Below are 22,943 nucleotides of genomic sequence, written 5' to 3'. Positions count from 1 at the left end.
TTAGCTGACACAGAAAGGGTGGCTGATCAGGGTAGTACTTAGTGCCAGAAGGAGTCCCTTTTACATGTGAGTCTTTAAGTGCTAGGACAGACAGTTCCTTTGCAGCAGGCAGCGAGGGTGGCTGACAGATGCCCCAGGAGTTTGCTCCTTGGCAGGTGGACAAACAACACCCAGTTTCCAGCACACTAGCACCACCGACCCTAAGGGTCTGCCTAGGGTTCTTTGGTTGTGTATGGTTTGATGCAATCACTGGAGGGGTCAGACTTAGCATAGTGGTTACTATGATTTATTACAGTGAAAAGTTTAACATGTAAGAGATGTAAACTTACAGGTAATTTAGATTGTAACTAAGCTTAAGTTTAGTTACAACAACGACACTTAAACCTATTAAAGGCACGCAAAATAATACAAAGTAGGTATAATTCTCACCCCTGCATCATCTGACTCCAGCGTTGCCAGCGTCTGTCACTCAGTCCCTCGGGAAGAAGAGTACGAAGAGGGCGTCCCCTTACCTCGGGAGGCAAAGGCCTGTTCTGACCAGCAGCTCAGGCAGTTGGAGCTCAGCTCATGTCTGCTGCTAGGCCCTATTTTATACCCCTTGGGTCACATACACATCTTCCTTAGCACCAGTTGTGCTGGTATCTCTCAGTGACGCCAGTCTCAAAAGGGGGTTACTAAATTAATTTGCATTTGTTCGGTGAAGATAGCTGAATGTTAGCCGAATAATTAAGACAGAACATTCTCTTCACATGGGCGTAGGATTCCTCTCCTGGAACGTTATGTGGGCGTATCACTATCAGTACTGTTCAAGGGTAGCCCGAGGCCCCCGGCTCCAGGAACAGCCTGCTTGTCCCCTTTGTCTGTTCTTCTGTGCTTCCTATGATTTCAACGACTCAGCACATCTGTGCTTTGAAGTAGTTAACAGTGAGAGGAGAAGGGGGCGGTTTGTCTGGCTACACACTGCCTGGATTTTTCAGATGCAAGTCCTCTTTGTGCTAGTAGATCTGTGTAAAGTCACTACATCAAGACCATTAATCTGTCTGGAAGCCTTCTAAAAATCTCATTTGGGGTGGGCAACCCCACACACACATGCCAGGAGTGGCCCATGTGCTGATTTACCTTGGTACAGAAGGAGGGAGCTCAGCCCTGCCCTGCAGACAGTTCTAGAGCTGGACCTGCATCTGTGGGGTAGGGGCTGGGGCCACAGCTGGAGCCCCCCTGGCCCATCTGCAGCGTGGAAGGGGGCTAGAGCACCCCCTGGAGCACAAGGCTGGGGCCAGAGCCTCTGGGGAGGGGCCCTGCCAGAGCATGGGGCTGGAGCCCCTGCAGTGGATCTCCAGCTAGGAATGAGGGATGCAGGACACAGAATCATGGCATGGGGCTGTAGGGGGACCATACTGCCCATGCACTTGTGGCAGCTGGGGAAATCACAGCTGCCCAACTGTTTGAGTAGCAGTACTGGAGCCTGGATGTGCTGTGGTCATGCAGCACAGGGTGCCAGCAACATCCAGAGCCCTGCCCCAACTGGCCAGTCTATTACCTGTGCATTGTACCAGGACTCACTGGCTATGTCTACACGTGAGCTCATGGGAATAAGGGGACTTTGAAGTAGGCGGGGTCCTTTCGAAAAGGAGCCCCGTCTGGACGCTCCACGCAGCGGCAAGGCGCGTCAATTTCAAAGCACCTCAGCAGCCTGCATGCTAATGAAGCGCTGAATATGCATTTCAGTGCTTCATTAGTAAACTTCGAAATGGCCATTTGCATGGCCATTTCGAAGTTTGGGGCACGTGTAGACACGGCCACTGACTTTCATTCACCTTTCAGGAAGGGGGAGATCTGTGCATATCAGATCCATTAAATCCACATGTATTTACCAGGGCTACTTGTGTGAATCAAGAAAGCATGTCTGCAAACAGCTGTTAGGTACCTAACTAGCCACCTGCTAACAGAGCTGCACAATTTTTTTTTGAATAGTGGCAAATGTGTATGTGAATATTGTGCAAGTTCTACTCTGACTTTCATACACAAGCCTGGTCTCCACTTTGAAAATTCTGACATAAGCCTGTAGCAAACCAGATCGTAGTAATGGTGAGCCTAAATGATATACAGTAAAAGCTCTCCATCTCATTTATTAATGATGCTGTTGTAAGTAGGACCACTGGAAACTTTTAGGAGTAATCACCAGCACATGTGGAGTTCAAGGTTGCTGACACACAATTTAGAGCTTTCCCCTGTAATGTTTAGCAGATGGAAAGTAAAAGTTTATCATCTACTACCCTCTGGTGGACATTCTGAGAGATTACTTCGAAGAGTACCTCCTGTGACAGCTCTGTTTTAGAAATGTTAGATACCTAGAAGTATTATTGTTCAGTGTGAATGAAAAAAGCTAAATAAAATGTTTCTCTCTTTGCAGATCTTTCTCCTCCCTTCCCCCCATCCCCCGCCATGTGGCTTCCTCTTAGCTGCATGTATCCTGCCTCTGTCAGTCTACTTCTAGCTCTGGTAAACTCTTTCATATCTGGCAGCCCTGGGACCAGGAGGTTGCTGATATTATGGATAATAGAGGTGTACCTAGCAATGCATAACACTAAAGAAAAACAAGATTAGATATTAACAGACAAACGCATGCAGAGTACTTTAGTTCCCAACAACAGTAGAATTGTACACTGTAAGCTTAACATTTATTTGTACTTACTTTCACTATACTGTTCTTCTGGATAATGTAACTAAAATATCCTTATGGTTAAAATGCCAGTTATTTGAGAGTTCTGGATGATGGAATGGTGGATATTAGTTTACTTTATCTTTTATTGGACCAATATCTGCTGCTGAGAGAGAAATTGATCCAATAAAAGCTATTACCTCAGCCACCTTGCCTCTAATATCCTGGGACCAACATGGCTACAATTACAATACATAATTCTAGCCATATCTAGGCAGGTTTCTTCTGATTAGTTTCTGGCACACTGATTCTTTTCAGCCAACTCCCCCCCAACCCCATGAATGTACTGGCAATATCCATGTAATACATTTATCATACAACTTTATCAAGCTGGAGAACAAATGATTTCGTAATCTTTTCCATGGTTGTTACTGAGATTATAGGCTGCCAAGTAGCTCCACATCATTCCCATAAAAGATAAAATAAAGCCATCAGAAAATGGCTTCTCCTATCCTTCTGATGCATAATTCCCCATCCAACCTACATTATCTATGGTGCTCCTTTTTTTATTTGCCTATTTATGTCTGTCTTTATTATTGTGACTCCTTCCACCAGAACACAGTATGTCTGTGCAATATTGTTTGACTACTTTGTCTGATGTGGCAAGGCTAGCCTTGCTCCTGGGCTCCAGGCCTCTGTTTAGTCCACTAACCCCACAGCCAGAATACTGTTGCCCTTCTTGACATGGTTGGGGGGGTGGGGGGGGAATAGTGGTTTGGGGGGAACCTGGGCCCCACCCACTCATTCCAGGTTCCAGCCCAGGGACCCTCAGTGGCTAATAGTGGTGGGGGAAGGCTCACCTCATTATGAGCACCACAGCTCTTCTCTGGGCCACTTCCCCAGATGAGGCCTCCCCCAGGTAGTGGCAGTGGTAGAATGTTCTCCCTCCTGGACTGGCTCCTCCTGTGTGGTCAGTCTGCTTGGCTTACACCGAATCTCGGGGTCTTCTGGGCAGGGGCCTTAGCCCCTTGCAGCTGAGCACTCTTCTCCTCCTCTGGCACTTCTAGAAAAAAGCCTTTTGTTGCTCTCCTCTCACCCTGTCCTACTGGGCAAAGGGTTCTTTTAAAAGCAGGCTCAAGTGGGACCAACTGGTTCCGATTGGCCCAGGGCAGCTTCCTCCCGAGCTGCTCACACTGTTTGCCAGCCCTGCTTTTCCGTCTTGTTCTCACCCCCTCCCAGCCTTACCTTGTCACACATCCCCCTCCCCAGCTCAACTCCAGGGGGTTGGGCTACCTGGGCTGGCATACAGTGTACTCAGGACAGGCCATCGGCATTCCCATGCTGGGCCCCGGCCCTGTGCTGCACTCTAAAGTGGAACGGCTGCAAGGACAGGAACCACCAGGTTATTCTTGCATTCCTATCTTTGTTTCTGTGCATCCACTGTAGGGGCACATGGTCTGTGACAAGGGTAAACTTCTGTTGGAGGAGGTAGTATTTTAAGCTTTCCACCGCAAGACACTCTTTTTCAATAATGACATAATTTTGCTCTCTGGGAAGGAACTTGCGGCTCAGATATAGGATGGGGTGTTCTTCTTCCCCCACCATTTGGGACAGCACGGCTCCCAAGCCCACATCAGAGGCATTAGTCTGTAATAAGAATTCCTTCTCAAAATCTGGGACAATAAGGACTCGGTTACTACACAGGGCTGTCTTGAAATCCAAAAATACCTCCTCCACCACTGGGGTCCAGTTCACCGTGTAAAAGCCACGGGCTCTCGTGTGGTCTGTTGGGGGCATGCTCTACATGCAAAGTTGGGAATGAACCTCTGATAGTAGCCCATGAGTCCCAGGAGTGCCCAGACTTGTTTCTTTGGGAGCAGTTGAGGCCACTTTTGTATTGCCTCTACCTTTAGTTGGGGTTTCACTATGCCCTGACCCACAATATACCCCAAATATCTTTCTTCCATTAACCCTGTAGCAAGTTTTGTCAGGTTTGCCATGAGACCAGCTTCCCTCACGGTGTTTAACACTGTCTCTACCTTCTTCAGGTGGGTGTCCCAGTCCAGGCTATGGATAACAATGTCATTGAGTTAAGCTACTGCATAGGCACAATGTGGTTGCAACAACTTATCCATTAACTGTTGGAATGTTGCAGGGGCTCCATGTAACCCAAACGGGGGTACAGTGTACTGGTATATGCCTTCCAGGGTGGAAAAGGCTGTCTTTTCCCTGGCTTCCTGGGCCAGGGGAAGTCTACCAGTATCCCTTGGTCAGGTCAAGGGTAGATAAGAAGCAGGCCTTCCCCAACTGATCTACCAGTTCATCAATACAGGGCATGGGATATGCGTCAAATTTGGACACTTCATTTAGTTTTCTGAAATAGTTACAAAACTGGAGGCTGCCATCTGGCTTAGGCATTAAGATGATTGGGCTGGACCACTGGCTATGCGACTCCTCAATAACATCCAGTTACAGACTTCCAAAGGGAGGTGCAGAGGATGCTGTAAGGTCTCATGCACTCTCACCCTTGGGTTGGTGACCATGTGGTGTTCCACCTCTGTGGTTCATCCAGGGTTTGCTGAAAACACATCTGAGTGTTGTTTCAACATGTCAAGGACCTCCCTCTGTTGATTTATGGTTAGCTCTGGGGAAGATTCCCACCTGCCTCTCCTGGTCTTCCTCTGGCATCAACATGCTCAGGGCAGCCAGCTGCCCTTCCTGGTCCCACCAGGTTTTAGTAAGTCAGTATGATAGATCTGCTCAGTCTTCCAGTGATCTGGTTATTGTACCTTGTAGTTTACTTCACATATGGCCTCAGCTACCTTGTAGGGGCCCCACCACGGTGCTAGGAGTTTGCTCTCAGCCGTTGGAGCCAATACCATCACCTGATCCCTCACACTGAGCTTCCGGACGGTTGCCTGTTGGTTATAGTATACCTGCTGGGCTGCTTGGGCCTGTTCTAGGTGCTCCCAGACAAAGGGCATAACCTTGGCGATCTGGTCCTTCATCTGGAGCACATGCTGAATGATATTGTGCCCATGGTTTGGCTGCTCCTCCCAGGTCTCTTTGATGAGGTCTGGGATGCCTGGGGGCGGGGGGTGGTGTTCCGCCCATACAATAGTGCAAATGGAGAAAACCCTGGGGAGGCCTGGGGAACCTCCTGGATGGCAAACATTAGGTTTGGGAGCAGGGCATCCCAGCTCACTGCTAGATCCTCCTTCTCTGCCCCCCTCCCCCCATTCTCCTTCCCCCAACCCTACCTCCGGGCTCTAATGACCAGGCCCATGGAGTAGGAGGGGGACTGCTTGCCCTGCTAGGCTTTCTCCACAAGGGGTCATGTGAGAGCTCAGGTTGTTGACGGCCTCTCTACAAGAGCCACCATTTCATCATACGAGGACGGGTCATTCTGGCAGACCCATCCCCCAAGGTCTGGCACTAGCCCCTCATGTGCTAGTCTAACACAGTGGTCTCCAGGATCTTCTCCAGGCCATGAGTCTTGGGCTGTAGCCATCTTCAAGCCAGGTGGATTAAAGCAAATAGCTGGGCACTTGGCGCTTTTGCTTCCCAGTACTTCCATTTGTGGAACCTCTGGGCTCCGATGGCTGTTGTCACTCCAGTCTGGGCCAGGATCTCAGCCTTCAGCTGGCCATAATCTGCAGTCACCCCCTCAGGTAGGTCAAAGTAGGCCTTCACAGCCTCCCCACAGAGGAATGGGGCCAGGATGCTGGCCCATTGGTCTCAGGGCCAGCCATCCTCTCAAAGGCCAAAAGGTATGCTTCTATGTCATCTTCCCCTGTCATTTTCTGGAGGTAGTTGCTAACCCACAGGGGTTGAGTCCCATCTAGGCCATGCACCTGGGCAGTCAGGGCTTTCAGCTGCATTATGACCTCTAGGAGGGTGGCTCAGTCCTGGGGTGCCTGGCTCATGAGCAGCTGGTTAGTTTCTCGCTGTAGCCACAGGGCCTTGTGCTGGGTAGCTGCATATGCCCAGGTAGCCTCCTGCTGCACTGCAATGTCTTGTATGAGGGCTTTCACCATTTCCTCCATCTCTTTTTCTTTGAATTCCTCTAGGTGAGTCTGTTGCAGGGCCTCACAGCAGCACTCCAATCCCACGGCTGACACCACATATGGCGAGGAGAGCCTTGCTCCTAGGCTCCAGGCCTGTGTATAGTCCATTAACTCCACAGCCAGAATACCATGGCCCTTCTTGAGATGGTGGGGGGAAGAGGGAAGGAGATGGTGGTCTAGGGGGAACCCAGGCCCCACCCACTCATTCCAGGTTCCAGCCCAGAGACCTACTGTGGCTGCTAGTGGTGGGGGGAGGGCTCCCCTTGTTATGAGCACCACAACTCTTCCCTGGCCACTTTCCAAGACAATTCCTCCCCTTCTCCATACCTCCTCCAGGTAGTGGCAGCACGTTCTCTCTCCTGGATTGGCTCCTCCTGTGTGGTCAGTCCACTTGGCCTTACACCAAATCTCAGAGCCTCCTGGACAAGAGCATTAGCCCCTTGCAGTTGAGCACTCACTTCACTTTGCTCTGTCCTACTGGGCAAAGGGTTTTTTTAAAAGCAGGCTTAAGTGGGACCAGCTCATCCCAATTGGCCCAGGGCAACTTCCTCCTCAGCTGCTCACACTGCTTGTTTGCCAGCTCTGCTTTTCCCTCTTGTTCTCACCCCCTCCCAGCCTTACCTTGTCACACTGGTCTTGCAGTTTTGCCTGATTGCATAAATCAGTTGGCTGTCCTGTGACCTGTGTAGTATTTGGTGCCACACACAAGGTGCATGTCATTTGCCATTTTGTATTTTTAAGTAATGCTTCATGAACATTAATATAAAGTACATCTCACACACACAAGCTGATCCTGGGAAATCTGGACAGGTGGCAACCCCAGCCACATACCCTGCCTGATTGTTCCACAGTGCGGGAGAGCAAAATGATTCTCAAATTGTACTAGGTGACCCGTCCTTTTCCCACACCAAGCCTCTGGGTGCAAGCCCCAGTCTAAATTAAAAACATTTTTAATCCTATTTACCATTATGATAAACGGAGTTTCTACGTTATGGAAGTGAAGTGGGGTTTGGGGTGAAGGCAGACAGCTAGTGAGACCCCTGTAATAACCTAGGAGGGCCCCTGGGGGAGAGGGATCAAGCCCTGTCCCGTTGCTGTGGGGGGGTGACAGCTGTTGTAGGGGAGACGAGTGAGGTTCCCCGGGGGCATGACTGGCCCTTTTTGCTCTGGGACGGGGTGCCCGGTGGAGTGGGAGAAGGAAGACCGCTGCGACGCATCTCTCCGCAGGGGCTGGCCCTGAGGGGCTGTGCGGCGTGACGAGCGGCGGAAGGGCCTAGGGAGGGGCTCTGAGCCGGAACCTGGGGAAGGAGGCCCCGGCCTCGCTCCTCTCCCTGTCCCCGCCCCTCACCGGGGGAGCGCCGGGCGAAGCGGAGCAGCCGTGCGGATCCCCTGCTCGGGCTGGCTGTGCCGGCCCCGAGGTAGGGAGATCGCGCTGTCGCACCGGCTCAGGCCCCGGCCTTTGCCTGTCGCCCAGCCGTCCCGGGCGCCGCAGGGAGAGCAGGCGCCAGTGGTAGGCCGGGGCCTGAGCCCCTGGGGAGGAAGAGAGTCAGGGAACTCGCGGCCGGGGTGCAGATCCGCAGAGCCCCCCCCCCCCCGGTTTGGGGGACATTTTCCCACTGCCTAGACTGAGAGAGGGGGAGGCGGACGCCAAGCTGCAGCCAGGCTTTGTTTCTGTCTCTATGGCCAGCGCCAAATCCCGCTGGCCACAAACAACTCTGAATACAGTAAATCACCCGTGGTGTAGGGAGGGGCTGACGGTTGGCCGGAATCATAACAACATGGAAACGGAGGCTTTGAGTTGTGGCTCCCTCAGGCCGGGCCTACAAGAGGGTTAAACCACATGCAAACGCTCAAGAAAGAGGACAGCGCTGAGAGGGTGTGTATCTGGTTCAGTATCTACCAGCTCACCTTGTATGAGTGTGCTATGTATGCTATACTCTGTCCGTAGTAACAGAGGGAAAGCCGTGCTAGTCTATGTACGATCAAAACAAAAAAAGTAGTCAAGTAGCACTTTGAAAACTAACAAAATAATTTATTAGATGGTGAGCTTTCGTGGGACAGACCCAATTTTTCAGACCATAGTCCGTTCTGGTCTGGCTGTGGTCTGAAGAAGTGTGTCTGTCCCACGAAAGCTCACTACCTAATACATTATTTTGTTAGTCTTTAAAGTGCTACTTGACTGAGCTTTTTTTTTTTTTTTTTTTTTAATATCTATAATGTGCTATATATACAAGTGTGGTGCGGGGCCCAGTACCAGTCCTTGGGGGAAAAAATGCTGGTCCTTAGAAAATATACAGATAATCACTATGTACTATTATTATTGTGAAAAAATAATAAACAGTGAAAAACTGTTCATTTTTTATATGTTTATATTTTTGGGCTACAAAAAAAGGTACTGAAAAGAACCAGGTCCCAACTATGTAAAGTTTGGGAAACCCTGCTATAGTACCCTAATACAACGTGAGTTGGTAGATACGGATGCAGATACACTCCATCTCAAAGGACTCTTTCTTGAAAGTTTAACATTTTGAATATGGTAACCATGCCTCCAGTGAGGTTGATCTAACTACTTTGCAGGTGGTTCTGTATAAAATTTCACACACCTTGTAACATAGTGAACAACCTGACCCCTGCTACAAATGCAGCTAAGTCTGTGGAGGAATTCTTCTGTTGTTCCGGCGACTGGGGTGGATTTAGGCCTTGTGTACTCAGCCTCTTATGTTGCGTAAACTTATGCATTTTGGGTGTGAACTTCCTCTCCCCCAATGACATAAGTTCCATCAACATAAGCAGTGGTATGTATGCACAGTGCTGTGTTGACAGGAGAGCTTCCAGTGACATAACTATTGCCACTTATGGAGAAAGTTTTATTATGTTGGCCTGTCAGCATACAGCAGCTACACAGGCATAAGTGCTGGAATTCAGTGTGCTGGGATTGCTGAGGTACCCTCTGACTGGACATGGTTGCCATTGTATCCAGAGTTTACAGTTTGGTTCATACAGCTCTCAGAACCCCTGCTATGCAAATTGTTCTTTCACTTATGTGCTCCTTGGTGCAGCTCTGCTGCTGCAAGCCCTCTCTTGCAGGGTGGTCTTACTCATCAATGGACTAACCCCTTTCCTCACTCTAGTAAGCCTGTAAGCTAGTGTCACAACATTGTAGTCACAGTGCTGCTGTTGCAGTGCTTGATGTATAAACCTATCCTAGGGCTATATCTACACTCCAGCCTAGATCGGTAATCTGAGATCCACCCTCTGTCAGTCAATTTAATGGGTTTAGTGAAGACCTGCCAAATTGACCACAGATCACTCTCCCTTCAACCCTTTTATTATATCCCAGAAGAGTAAGGGAAAAAAAGAAAAATCCCAGGCTCTAAAATTGCTTTACTTCATATAGGAAATAGACATTTCTGTCTTTCATTTGTACATTTGTATGTGTTTGTTAAAGGTGCTTTTTTTAAAAATTTTATGAATTATTTTGCAGGCATGTTTTTTGCTCTGCGAAGCCTCTGCTGCTCTGACATTAGTGCACAACTACTGAGGACACGTCATCCTGTACAGTTCTACAGATTTTCGACCTCAGCAGTACGTATTCCATCAATTCATAGATTCTGCCACATCTGTGTCATACAGTATTTGTTTCAGAGATGCATGCATTTTGTGATGCCACTAATAAGTGCATATTGTGTTGGATATCTGCTTAGTTTAGTTCACTGAACTGATAACAAAAATGAAATATGTGCCAGGCAGTTTAAGATTCATCCGTGTTCTGTGAGAAAGTCTGCAAAGCATTATGTTACCTGCACTTATGTTTTCTTCATTTCTTGTTGCCTTAATCCCAAGACATTTAATATCAAAACTGAAATAAACTATTGTTCAAACCAATCAAATGGTAAAGCACACTAGTACCATCATCCCAGTTGGTTCTCGCTTTATGTTTTGTTTAATTCTTTAAGGGCAGTATTATTGGACCCAGTGGGGTTAGGATGATCATATGGCTAGGGCTAACCTGGGACACAGGTGATGCGTTCAATTTCCATCCTTTGACATAGATTTTGTGTGGGTAACTCAGTTTCTCTGGCCCAGTTGCATAAAGAGACTTAGATACCTAATTAGACCTCTGTAATTCACTGCTGTTTCCTAATCTTGTTGGTAATTTAATTCAGTTGGTCTCTAAATTTTCACTGTAGAGGCTCCCTAGTCTTCTGAATTTCTGTTTTTGAGCATGTACCCTTCTGCCTGAATGGCCATATCCTTCCAAAGCCCCAGCATCTACCAACCAGGTTATGGTCAGTATTTTCCCACCAACCCAGTCCCATATGCACGCCCAGAATGTCTAATCCTTTTTTTTTTAAATCCTGCTGAGTTTGGCTTCCATAATCATTCATGGTACGGCATTCCACAGGCGAATTGTGTATTGTATAGAAGTATTTTATTTTATCAGTATTAAACTTACTGCCTTTCACAGGATGTTTCCTTGTCCATCTATTATAAGAAAAGGTAAACAGGAGCATCTTCTCTTTCATGTCCCCCTTACATTCATCTCCTTCCTAAAGTAACCACTTCAAATGGGCTGAAAGTGCTTGGAGGTCACAGATTTAGGCCTTGAAGGTGGAATGCCTTGTGTTGCTTGACACTGATTGTCTTAGTGAGATTTATGGTTCTGTTGGCATTTCACCTTAAATCACTTCCGTTCCCTAGCTTGAAGAGTGGTAGAAGCAGTGATGTAACTGAAAGAGTGGAGTCTAATATAAAATAAAGAAATCCTCTGCATTGTTATTAGCAGCTGGACACTCTTCTCGGGAGAAGAAGAAACACTGCTTCAGTAAGCTCTGTTCTTAGTCATACCTCATTTTAGTAATATCAGTTAACTGCCTGGTCTTTTAAGAGTTGAAGTAAGCAGAACTAGAACCCAAACTGAGTTTGAGGTCCTTGCTAGTGAATAAAAGGTCAGCAATTCCATTGTATAATCACAGAATCCAAAGGAAGATCTAAGTACACAGAGGGAGAAAGCTCTGGCTATTGCCATTGGAACATAACATGTTCTGTGGTATGAAGACTGTAATGGTTAAAGACTTCTCTTTGTTCTGGTAAGATTTCAGCCAGGAGAGAAATATTTATTACCTTGCAAGCTTGCTCTAATTCTGTCATAACAGGCCTGCTATTTATCTGCCTGTTATAGTTAGCTAATTGAAGTGATTTTAAGAGTTAGTCAACACAATGAGGACAACACAGATGCTGATTACTAATGCAAGAGATTCAGGGCTAGATTTCTCAGTTTTTCATAGTTTAGGGAAAAAAAAGGAGCCTACCAGGTGAAAACTGCTAAGCGTGCATATGTGAAACACGCATATTATGGTGGGGTTGGAGGGTATTCTAGCCTAACACTAATCTCAGTTTGCATTGTGCTCATCAGTGCAAAGTTTGAATACTCTTTTAGATACCCCCATATGCAAGTGTAATATACTAAACCTGTATTTAACCCAAACTACCTCTTAATTGCAATTTGGATATGTCTCTTGGCAAGAGTCGCATATTCACTTGCCAAGTCCTCCAGAACAGATTTGATGTCTTGTTGAGATAAATGGGACCTGTAGTATGCTGAACTTCATTGAAATTCTTGCCATGTGTCTGAGATTAAATCTTGCCCTAAGGGAGGAGGGACAGCTCAGTGGCTTGAGCATTGGCCTACTAAACCCAGGTTGTGAGCTCAATCCCTGAGGAGGCCTGACAAGAAGGTAGGGGATGGGACTAGATGACCTCCTGAGGTCCCTTCCAGTTCTAGGAGATGTGTATCTCCAATTATAAATTAAAATTGTAGTGAAAGACTTGATTTGATATCATAGGCCCCCTATCCTGAGAACACTTGCAACATGTGCTCAACTGTATTAGCACCAACAAGCATATCAAAACTAGTGGGTGGTACTCATGCTAATAATGTTAAGCATGTGTATGTTTGCAGGATTGGCGCCTAATTGATATTAAATTAGGTGGAATAAATGAGCCACAGGTCTGAATATAACCCAGTTATCATCCAAGATTGCACACTTTTAAACAAGGTTTAGGCTTTGGCATACAAAGACCTCAGTGGCCTAGTATAGTACCATAGCACTAACACCATTAAAAATCTTTCTAAGGCTCTATTAAAGATACAGAAGAAGAATGAAAAACAGTTATAGCATTTGAAAGGTAAAGTACTGAATAAGTTTTTGTTTTATAACATCCCTTGTTCCCTTTCTGTTTATCGAAGAATTTTTTTTTTTTTTTTTACAGTCTCTCAGTGGGTATCAAAACTTCAAGTAATTGTCGTTTTGGGAGGGAAAGAGAAGAAGTTAGTTGAAGTGGGCTGGAACTGCTGGTAAAGTTCAATCCCATTTCCCAAGAGGAAAAAAGAAGATAAACACAAAGGGGATGATGGGAACTAAGTACAGAGAGGGAGGCTGGAGAAGAATAGGAAAGAAAATGCATCTTCTGTCTCTGGTGTTGCCTTTCATTTACAACCTCATTGCTGGAAAAAGCAGGCAAAGTGTAAAGTCTTCCCAGCCATTCTGGGATTGCTCAAACCACCTACCAGCACTGGAGTGCTTAGGGCAGGAGTCGTCAACCTGTGGTTCTGAAGCCATGTGGGGCTCTTTAAGGAGTTGTTAGTGGCTCCGAGCACTGCTGCTGCTGACTCCACTTGCGGCTCTGGAGGCTGTCACCGTTTAAACAAAGCCCACGGTTAAAGTGGCGCAGCCTCTGGAGCCTCTGAGCAGTCAGCTGTGGCAGGGGTGAAGCTGGCAGGGTAGGGGGCCACCCGTGTGCTGCACGTGGGGGAAGTCAGCCTGCAGGAGAGCTGGTGGGAGGGGCAGAGCCATGCTGAGGAGGTGCCAGGTGGGGAAGCAGCAGGGGGTCAGGTGGTAGCTGTGGAAAAGTAGCAGCAGTGCCTGGAGCTCATTGTCTGAAGCAATTAAATGCTGGGGATGGGGGTGTGGGTTTGGGGCTGAGGGGTTAAACTTGGAGTTAGGGGGAGGGGGTTGAAGTGGGTAAAGAGTGGGGCTGGGGGTAACTTAACTTTGTACTGGTACAACATTGTGTGCTCTGTTCATAAAATAGGGGTGACAAAAACTCTGTTTTGACGTTATTGATTGAGGGCTGTCTCATATTCACATGCATTGCGGCTCTGGAAGGATTGATTTTGTAACTGAATTTGAAAAAATGGCTCTTCTCGCTATTTTGGTTGCAGACCCCTGGTTTGGGGCATTGCTTTTAGCTGCATCTCTGGTCACAGGCTCAGTGCAGTGTTGCAAATTATGCAGTGTTGGCTGGTTGAGCCAGGTCCTCATTAGAAGGGGAGAGCTATGAGAAAGAAAAGATATAAAGTATGGAAGGAGAAAACATGTTGGGGTTGGAGTGAAGGGGTGGGAGGAAGTTACTGGAGGTGGTGATGTTCTTGTTCCCTCTCTTTGTCCTAGAGTTGTCAGGAGGATCAGGATAAAGAAGGCTGTAGGTTGCTGGAGACAGCGGCAGCCCGAGAGCCCAAAGTTTCTTATGGAAAGAGAGTGATGAGTGGAATAGATCATCCACTCAATATTTTGTGCACCAATTTGGACTACGCCAATTTTGGATCACTGAATTTTGCTTCCACACATTACGGGGCATGATTTCAACATAGCCATTGAGTTATATAATTGAGTTACTGTCTGTACTGTAAAGAGAGGGAAAATGAGTTTGTGCTTTTATCTTTTGTTAAATTATATGAAGGCCAGGTGAGTTTTTCCTGCTTTTTTTTCCTCTTATGGTGTTTGTTGTTGTTTTTTGTAAATTGTAAACATACCACAAATGTTGGGTCGGTTGTCCTGGGTTTATAGGGAGGATTCTTGGAGATCTATTATGTGAATATTTCTCTGCCCTTAATTGAAGGGTATGTGTGTTGAATTTATAACAAAAAGTTTTCTTCCAAGTGCTTGAGAAAAATGTTTAAAAAATGTTGAGTAGTTTGAATAAAATACTTTCCGTGAATTTTAATGACTGTTGCAGACTGGTCGAAATGCAAGGTCTATTTCTTTGACCTTGCCTTCTCTAACAAATACAGAGGAACATCTCTCTCTCTCTCCCTGTGTCTATATTTTTCTCACACACACACACACACACACAGCCAGAGCAAAAATGTTCCGCTGCACACACTTCTCTTCCGGGGCATGGAAGAGGGAGTGGAAGAGGGTGAGGGAACACCACAACAGATGTGTACTTTGTGCAGTGCCAGCAAGTGCTCAGATATTGCAGAGATGAGCATAGTACAAGAACCTGTGTATTCTAGAGTGTTTCATTTCCATGGTACTTCTGATGTCTGAATTCTACCTGTTCTGAATTTACCCTTAGATTTTTATAAGCAAAATTAGGTAGAAAATATAGATTTTCTTATTGGAAAGGAAAGGAAACTCTCTCAGCCTTTGAGATCTTGTGTGTGTGTTTATTTATTTAAAAGGGCACAAACCATTTTTTCCCTGTTGTAGGTCACTGGCAAAAACAGTTGCACTAAATTCTTCCGTGACCTCTATCCCTACCCTGATTTCAGCAAGTTTCTGTAGGGTATTTTGCTTATTTTCATGTTAGACTGAACTCAAATTATTATCCATTAAGACTTTTATATTATCAGTTCCATTATGTCATTGAATTTTACAGTTATGGTATTTTTGAAAGGGCATAGGAGAGAGTTTCTCATTCAATATTAAAATGTCTAACAACATAAGAAGTAATTCTTAACAAAACTTTGTCTATACATTTTGATCTTGTAGACAATGGCCTTCAAGCACAAAAATGCAAAACGAATTGAAGGACTTGATGTCAATATGTGGTAAGTAACAAATTAAAATATATGTAGAATTCTAAAAAACAACTAGTGTGTTATCTTTTTCAAACTGAACATTTACCCACGTCACAGGGATATGGAATGTTTGTTATCCTGGGTGCTGAACTGTATCCACATGCATGCCTAAACGGTAGATTTAGGGGGCCAGATATGGTAACAAAGATGTGAACTAAGCCACTAGAAGGTCATAAGCTGTGACTGTTAGAATTCTGCAGCACAGGATGAACCAGTGTAAAACTAAGGTATTCACAGGAGAGGTCCTAGAACAGCATGTGTAGAGGGGATGCTGAGAACTATTGTACTAAAATATAAACCCTGTACATGATGGAGACCATTTCAAGCCAGGGGTTGTAGCAGCACTGCCGGCACCCCTAGTTTCACTAGCTGTGATTCTCTGGCACGGTGGCACCATGGAGTTACCGATTTATAGTTTTGTTGAAAAACCTAGCTCAACTAATTTACACCTGTTTAATATAACCATCTTGAACCTGTGACTGTAAAAATTAACCTATCATATTTTACTGTATTTTTATCAGGCACTTAAATTGGTCTCCAAGTAGCATCAGACATGTCATTTACAGCTAGTGAGATTTAATTAATTTGTAGAATTACCTCAGGAGTTGGACAGATTGTTTAAATGCATTCAGTGCCATCTTGCCAGTGCCACCCTGCCTCAGACCTGTCACAGCAATCTCTGTAACTGATGGCTGTGTCTGTGATACTGTAATCACAATTTTTATCTGGATAACATTTAGATGGGGTGGGCAAGGCAGAAGGAAAGGGCACTCACAAGAGGAGAAAAAAATTGCAGTTTAAAGATTCTGGAGTTAGCATTCGGCAAGTTTCCTGGAACAGCCAACACACTATATGAAACAGTCCATAGACTGGTATGACAAGAAATCTTTTCATAGATTGGTATGTTTAGGAATGTTTGCAGAGTTCAATGAAATGACTGGCTGCTGCTCTGTGTTTTGCTAGTTTAAATGTCTGCTAGACATGTTATGCTAGATTCACACCAGCAGTCTGAGTTGTGGGGGAGGATTCATCCCTGGGGTATTGTTTCGCTGCTGCCTTCCTTCAGGAAGTAAGTTGGGGGTGGGCAGTTCTTATTTGCCGCCAAGGTCCCCTATGAGTCCAGGCCATACAGGCTGTTCAGAGGATGTGCTCTGAACACACCATCTACCCCAGATGGTTCTGCCCACACTTGGGGTTTTCAGTAGCCCTTTTAACCACCTGCGTTGACCCATACTGTCCTCTAGTGGTCTTTCTTTTGCTGGAGGTCATTTACCTTCTATGAATTTGACCACTATGGATTCAGACTATTGTTTTTATCTTTAAAGTTAAGTGTGACGAAGGAGCAAGATAATTTTCTTGGTAAAAATTTAATATCCATTTTTCCCTAGGGTTGAATTTACTAAGATGGCTGCAGACCCATCAGTTGTTAATCTTGGCCAAGGCCTTCCAGATATATCCCCTCCTACTTATGTTAAAGAAGAGCTAGCCAAGGCAGCGACAGTTGACAGGCTGAACCAGTACACACGTGGCTTTGTGAGTATGTTGAACTTTGGGGAAAGTTTGTCATGTGAAAAACTGTAAGATGTGCTTTTAAATTAGGTGAATAGCTTTGTTCCCTTTCATCTTGGCTCTTCTGCCCACTTCAAGCTGTAGGCTGCTGTAACAGAGCTTGCCAGCTGCTGAGCAACATCCCCTGTGTAGGTTTATTTACAGCAGAGTCCTTCACTCGTTGTAGTATTTTATAGTGTAGTGCGTGTACCCTGCCAAGCCTGTGGCCAGGTCACTTACAGCCCTACCCCTTCCAAGGAAACTGAGCCCAGTACAACAGTAGTCCACTAGCCTCATGCCAGGTCTTCAGCCCATTTTCACATTTATTGGCCCTTCTAGCCCTTGTATCCAGGGCCACCATTTTCCCTACCTGGTCTCCACACCACCATCCTCAGACAGTTGTTAGGGGGAACAAGCCCCACCATCCCCTATGTGTTCCAGTCCAGGGATCCTGCAGTACGTAGCTAAGATATTTCTATTCAGACTTTCTGCTTCCTCCACAGAGTACTTCTTACCTCAGCCTGTCCTCAGATGCCGAAGGAGAGTAAATTAGTTACGGGGAGCAAAGCAAAGGCAATGGCCTCATACCAGGCTTGTCTGCTCTAGGGAGATTTTGATCTCTAATAATTTCTAGTTTTCTACTGGGCCCAGCTGGCCTCCCTTCAAGATGCTAGTGCAAGAAACCCACACCTTCTCCCAGTTAGCCACTAGTGAGTTGGTCCAAGGCCTTAGAAAGTTTCCAGTTTCTCTGAGAGTCACCTCCAGGCAGAATTTCTTTGGGCAATACACAAGACTCCTTACAGGCCTTTGAGGAGCAGTGGGTGTGTTCAGGGTTCTCTGCTTGGTGTCTCCTTTTGGTTTCCCAATTTTTCAATGTTCATTCTTCATGCTTATTTTTTTTTCCTTTGGTTTCTTCAGTCATTGTCCCAAGAATGCAGTTGTGGCCTGGATTCAGGGTCACCTTTAGTCTAGTTCTGGTAGCCCTAGGCCCCCCTTAATTCCTGCAATAGATACTAAGCTAAGCTGTTCCTCTTTTATCTCCTCCTATGGCCTTGACAGCTCTCACTGGTATAATGAGTTGGAGCTTACTGAGCCCATGGACTCTCTTTAACCTGTTCCCAGCCAGTGTGGAGCCTGTATACCCCCATCATAATACAGACAGATGAAGGAGTGCAAGAAAAGAAACAATGGTATTCCCTCATAACTGACCTAGCATGCCAGAGGAGCTACTGGGGTAGGGTAGTGCTAACTGGCCTTTTGTAATTCAAAAAGCAGCCAATGTAGAAAGAATTGCCTGGTAAGAGTCAAGAAATTGAATGTCTTCTCCTTCCCACACAAACCTCTTTATAACCCACTATTGATTTCAGGATTTTGGTGTAGAGGTTCATCTTTTATTTGTCTTTGTTTCAAACAAACACCCCCTCCCTGGGTTTTTATTTTTATCTCTTCGAAAGAAATCAAAGACTTAGAGCCAATGTTCTCTCTAATTTCTTATGTCATGTGCAGAGGGAATTTTGTTAGGAATTTAGTTATGTGCACCAGTGTGGAGATGATGCATGACACATCTCTGCTGCATTGATGCACAAAACAAAATTCATTCAGCATATGGATGATCTGTGGTGGACCTGGGGTGAGAGGGCTCAGGGTTGTGGGGGAGATTGGGGTTCTGGGGTAGGGCTGGGGATGGAACATTTGGGATGCAGGAAGAGCCACCAAGCTGGGGCCAGGAGGTTTGGAGTGTGGGAGCAGGTTCAGAACAGGTGGTTGGCTTGGGAATGTGGGTTTGGGTGGGAGCTAGGGACTTAGGGGGCAGGAGGGAGCTCAGGGCTAAGGTACAGGGTATGGGAGGGGTGAGAGTGGAGGCTGAAGGCTGGGGCAGAGGGCTGGGGTGTGAGGCATTTACTGGGGCAGATCCTCTTTGGTGGTGGGAGAACAGATGACTCTGTGTAGTGCTGTTCTCATCTGCAGGCACCTGGCCCCCCAGTTCGCATTGGCCACGATTCCCAGCAAATGGGAGCTGTGGGGGTAGAGCTTTTACCCAAGGGCAGCACTGGGACAGTTTCCCAGCACTCGTAGTGATGCAGCTCTGAGAGGGAAAGGCTGTACCTGGAGCTGCTTCCTCGGCTCCCACCGGGAAAGGCTGGCCCAGAACACCAGAGCTTCATGGGCTCCAGCCCTTAAAGCCCATTTCTTAATCCAGCCCCACTGCTGGGGCCAGAGGAGTGCATCTCTCCCCGGGGCCAGACAGACCCCTGTCAGGGCCAGAGGACCAGGCCCCTCCAGCACTGGCAGGGAGTTGCTGCAGCTGGTGGAGAAGAGGGTGCAGTAGGCTGTGCACTGCAGCCCTGACTCCATCCTGACTGTTAGTAAGTCTGCCCGCATGTACATGTATCGAGATAGATTTTGCATGAGCAGTTAGCTGTATTACCTGCTACTTAATATATAGTGCACACGCCTTAGTGTGTTTGTCTTTATTTTGAACAGGGCCATCCATTGCTGGTGAATGCCTTGTCACAGGTGTATGGGAGGGTTTGTGGAAGGAAAATTGACCCTTACATGGACATCTTGGTAACAGTGGGAGCATATGGATCTCTCTTTAATGCAATCCAGGGATTAATTGAAGAGGGAGATGAAGTAAGTGCTATCTGAAGTATTTTACTATAGTAACCAAAATATAATTATCTTGATGGTTTATATTTTTTTAAATATATATGTTGCAGTTTTATCTTCTTGACCTATGCCAAACAATTAAGAGACCTGCCAGGTAGATACAAGGCTGCCAAACATTTGCAGTGATTAGGCCATATTTTAGTAAGGAGGCTCTTAGATGCCTCCATTCCACCCACCAACATGCAGGTCTCTTCTGCTATTTGTTATACTTGTCATAGCTTCCAGATCATGGTTTCCATTAACACTCACTGATTCCTATTTTATAAACTTTATATCAAGAATCTAAATATGACCTAAGGTACCAATTTATTCTCAGTGTTTGAACAGACATCATAATTCAGATTTTTTTTTGTATGTCGTACCAATGTGAAGGGGGGGAAAAAGGATACATATTTTTAAAGTAAGGATCATTCCCCAGTGTGTGTTGTCATATGTTAGGTCTGATGATTCATCCTTTCATGATTGCTTTGTTTCCCACTGTTGTCAGATACTTGCAGTGGCTTTCTGGGGAGCAGTGACTGGGACTCACTGTAACTGATAGGAGCTTTCTCTGGTTTGGTACCCTGGCTTTTTTACTTTGCTTACAACTACTTCTGTTTAGGAGTCTCATCTGTTTTCTCTCCCTTCCCTGTGGTTTTGATCTTCTCTGCCTTGTAGTTTCTGTGGCTCTTTGAATCTCTCATACTACCTGTATCCTTTGCAATTGTTCACTACACCTGTTGTCTCATCTCTCTGCATGTTAATACCTTTTGTGTGTCTGTCCCTGAGCACTTCTAACACTATATGCTAGTTGCAACTGTAGTGTCTAACTTGAGAACTGCCCGCATCTAATCTCTGAAGCACTATCAATATATGTTGTCTAAGTACCTCTAATTATTATCATTGCCATATGATGTCCGAAGATGATGAAAATTGTTCATTATTAATTCAGGGTGGAATGCCCCAGGTGCCCAGTAAATCCACATGGCCAAAGTAAATATGAAGAGAGTAACATCACATTACTAAACATAGTAGTTTGTCAATGCTACATCTTTTGACTGTGTGTTTTAATTTCAGGTGATAATAATAGATCCATTTTATGACTGTTATGAGCCGATGGTGAAGATGGCAGGAGCAAAACCTGTTTTTGTCTCATTGAGAAATGTATGTTTTAAAAAAAATTTATTGTGGTTAAACACAGAATTCAGAATTCTTTTGAGGCTAATAATATTTGATAATCGCATTACAGGAAATGAGCTGCTTCTACTTTTTCTTAATGTAAAACTATGTAATACAATAGGTAAAATTGAAACAGAATAAGGCTCAGATGTGATGTTATCCAAAGCATTATAGAGATAAGCTATGTCTACACTTTTGGAAAGATCGACACTGATTGGTTGATCTTCTGGTTTGCGATTTAGTGTGCCTGCTAGGGATGCACTAAATCAAACTCACAGCACGTCTGCGTTGGTGCCAGTACACCTGCTCCTCATTAGGAGTTCATTCACACAAACATCTGCAGTGGAGACAGCATGGAAGCCTGAATCACAGTGCATTGCCTCCAGCTATGTAATTAACGTATCTGGAGTTATGTACCTTAATTTGACCTTCTGCTTTAGTGTAGAGCTACCTTTAGTGTTCTACAAGCATTATTTCCCATTTAATTCAACTTGTGCATGCTGAAAGCTCTTCAAGTCCTTTTGTTTGACAGTATCAGGAAAAGGTTTTAAGCACAGAATGATGGATGGAGGTTCACATGCTTGAAAAGTTTGTGTATTGCGTTAAAAGAGTTGGTTTCTGATCCAGTGCAGCAGCTTGTGAAATTATGGGATACAATCTCTATTCCCAAAACTACCTACCTAATGAGAATGGTCATCTATTGACCACAAAAAGTGGAATGACTGTTTCCTTTTTAGGTATGTAGATGAGCAGTTTATTAGTGGTTGATTTTGAAACAGCAACACTTTGGATATTTGAAAGAAACTATTAATTAATAGTAACAGATAATCAAACTTTTATTCTTTGGCACAGAAGTCTAGAGGGATGGGTATTGAGGAAACCTGTTGAAGACTGTATGCCTGCACTCTGCAGCTGAGCTTCTATGGAGCAGGGGACTGTTCTGCAGCATTAGTACCATCCTGTAGAAATGCAGGGATTTCCCTATGTAAGAATTTTTGACTCCCTCGAGATAGAAGTCCCGGGAAATTCTGTGGAGGGCTTGAGTATTTTCATGGATGCTCTGACTCTCCACAAATGCCCAGAACGTAATATGATTTCATTTCCAGCCATCTATGATTTTCTCTTTGGTTTCATGCCATGTCTCTCACTGTAATATGTAACTATGAAGTATAGATGGATCACGCTCCCTCCCTGCTCCATGATTGGCTTGAAGCTTTGTCCTCTTGACTACATGTTGCAGCAGAAACTCCATAACCTAAAGGGCACAGATAGGTTCTTCACGCTGGTCGTCTTTTGGGCTTTCCATGGGGAGTGACATAGTTTAGGCCATAACATGTGTTGCATGTAATACAAATATTAATTCCTGTTTTAGAAAACTGTTGTTGGAAACTTGGCATCTAGTGCTGATTGGTTCTTAGATCCCACTGAACTTGAAAGAAAATTTAATTCCAGAACAAAAGCCATCATACTGAATACCCCTCATAACCCGATAGGCAAGGTAAGATATCCATTATAGTTTAACGCAGATGTTGTAATTTCAGAGTGTACATTAAATACATTGATTAATGCATGGGCCCTTCCTTTTTGCATTCCAGGTATTTACCAAAGAAGAGCTCCAGGTAATAGCTGATCTCTGTATTAAACATGATGCTCTCTGCATCAGTGATGAGGTGTATGAATGGCTGGTATACAACGACAATAAACACACTAAAATAGGTACTGATTTCAGTCTAGCTGAGCAGATGGTTGTGGGAAGTTATTATAAGTGTGCATCTGAAAGATAAAGGATGCCATCACATAGTTCAAACCTTAATTTTGATTTAGTTTAAAGTATGAAACTTTGCTGTGGAATGTCCTTTATTTCCTAAATATTTGTTTACCAAATAAAAGGTGGAATTTTCAAGTGCATTTAAGTGACTTAAGCACATGACTCCCATAGAAAATGGGTAGGCTTGTGCTCCTAAACCACTTA

The 22,943-nt window shown here is 45.3% G+C and overlaps 1 protein-coding gene across 8 annotated transcripts in view; it reads left to right on the top strand.

Annotated features, from left to right (window-relative positions):
• KYAT3 (kynurenine aminotransferase 3) overlaps positions 1 to 22,943 on the top strand; it is a 48,089-nt gene that overhangs the window by 8,800 nt on the left and 16,346 nt on the right. For 5 of the 8 annotated variants that reach the window (XM_075003503.1, XM_075003499.1, XM_075003502.1 and 2 more), the window contains 7 exons: positions 10,214 to 10,314; positions 15,507 to 15,565; positions 16,984 to 17,128; positions 19,628 to 19,777; positions 20,870 to 20,956; positions 22,344 to 22,469; positions 22,567 to 22,687. In XM_075003503.1, coding sequence (XP_074859604.1) covers positions 10,216 to 10,314; positions 15,507 to 15,565; positions 16,984 to 17,128; positions 19,628 to 19,777; positions 20,870 to 20,956; positions 22,344 to 22,469; positions 22,567 to 22,687 — 787 coding nt within the window. In that variant the 5' untranslated portion in view covers positions 10,214 to 10,215. Of the gene's footprint in view, positions 1 to 8,097; positions 8,240 to 8,370; positions 8,606 to 10,213; positions 10,315 to 15,506; positions 15,566 to 16,983; positions 17,129 to 19,627; positions 19,778 to 20,869; positions 20,957 to 22,343; positions 22,470 to 22,566; positions 22,688 to 22,943 lie in introns of those variants that run through there. The other 3 variants (XM_075003506.1, XM_075003504.1, XM_075003505.1) reach the window with 3 other exon arrangements.

This window comes from Carettochelys insculpta, chromosome 9 (genome assembly GCF_033958435.1).
Source record: "Carettochelys insculpta isolate YL-2023 chromosome 9, ASM3395843v1, whole genome shotgun sequence".
Lineage (NCBI taxonomy): Eukaryota > Metazoa > Chordata > Testudines > Carettochelyidae > Carettochelys > Carettochelys insculpta.
The sequence above is the reverse complement of the archived record's forward strand: the minus strand, read 5'-3'. Positions and strand labels throughout refer to the sequence as shown.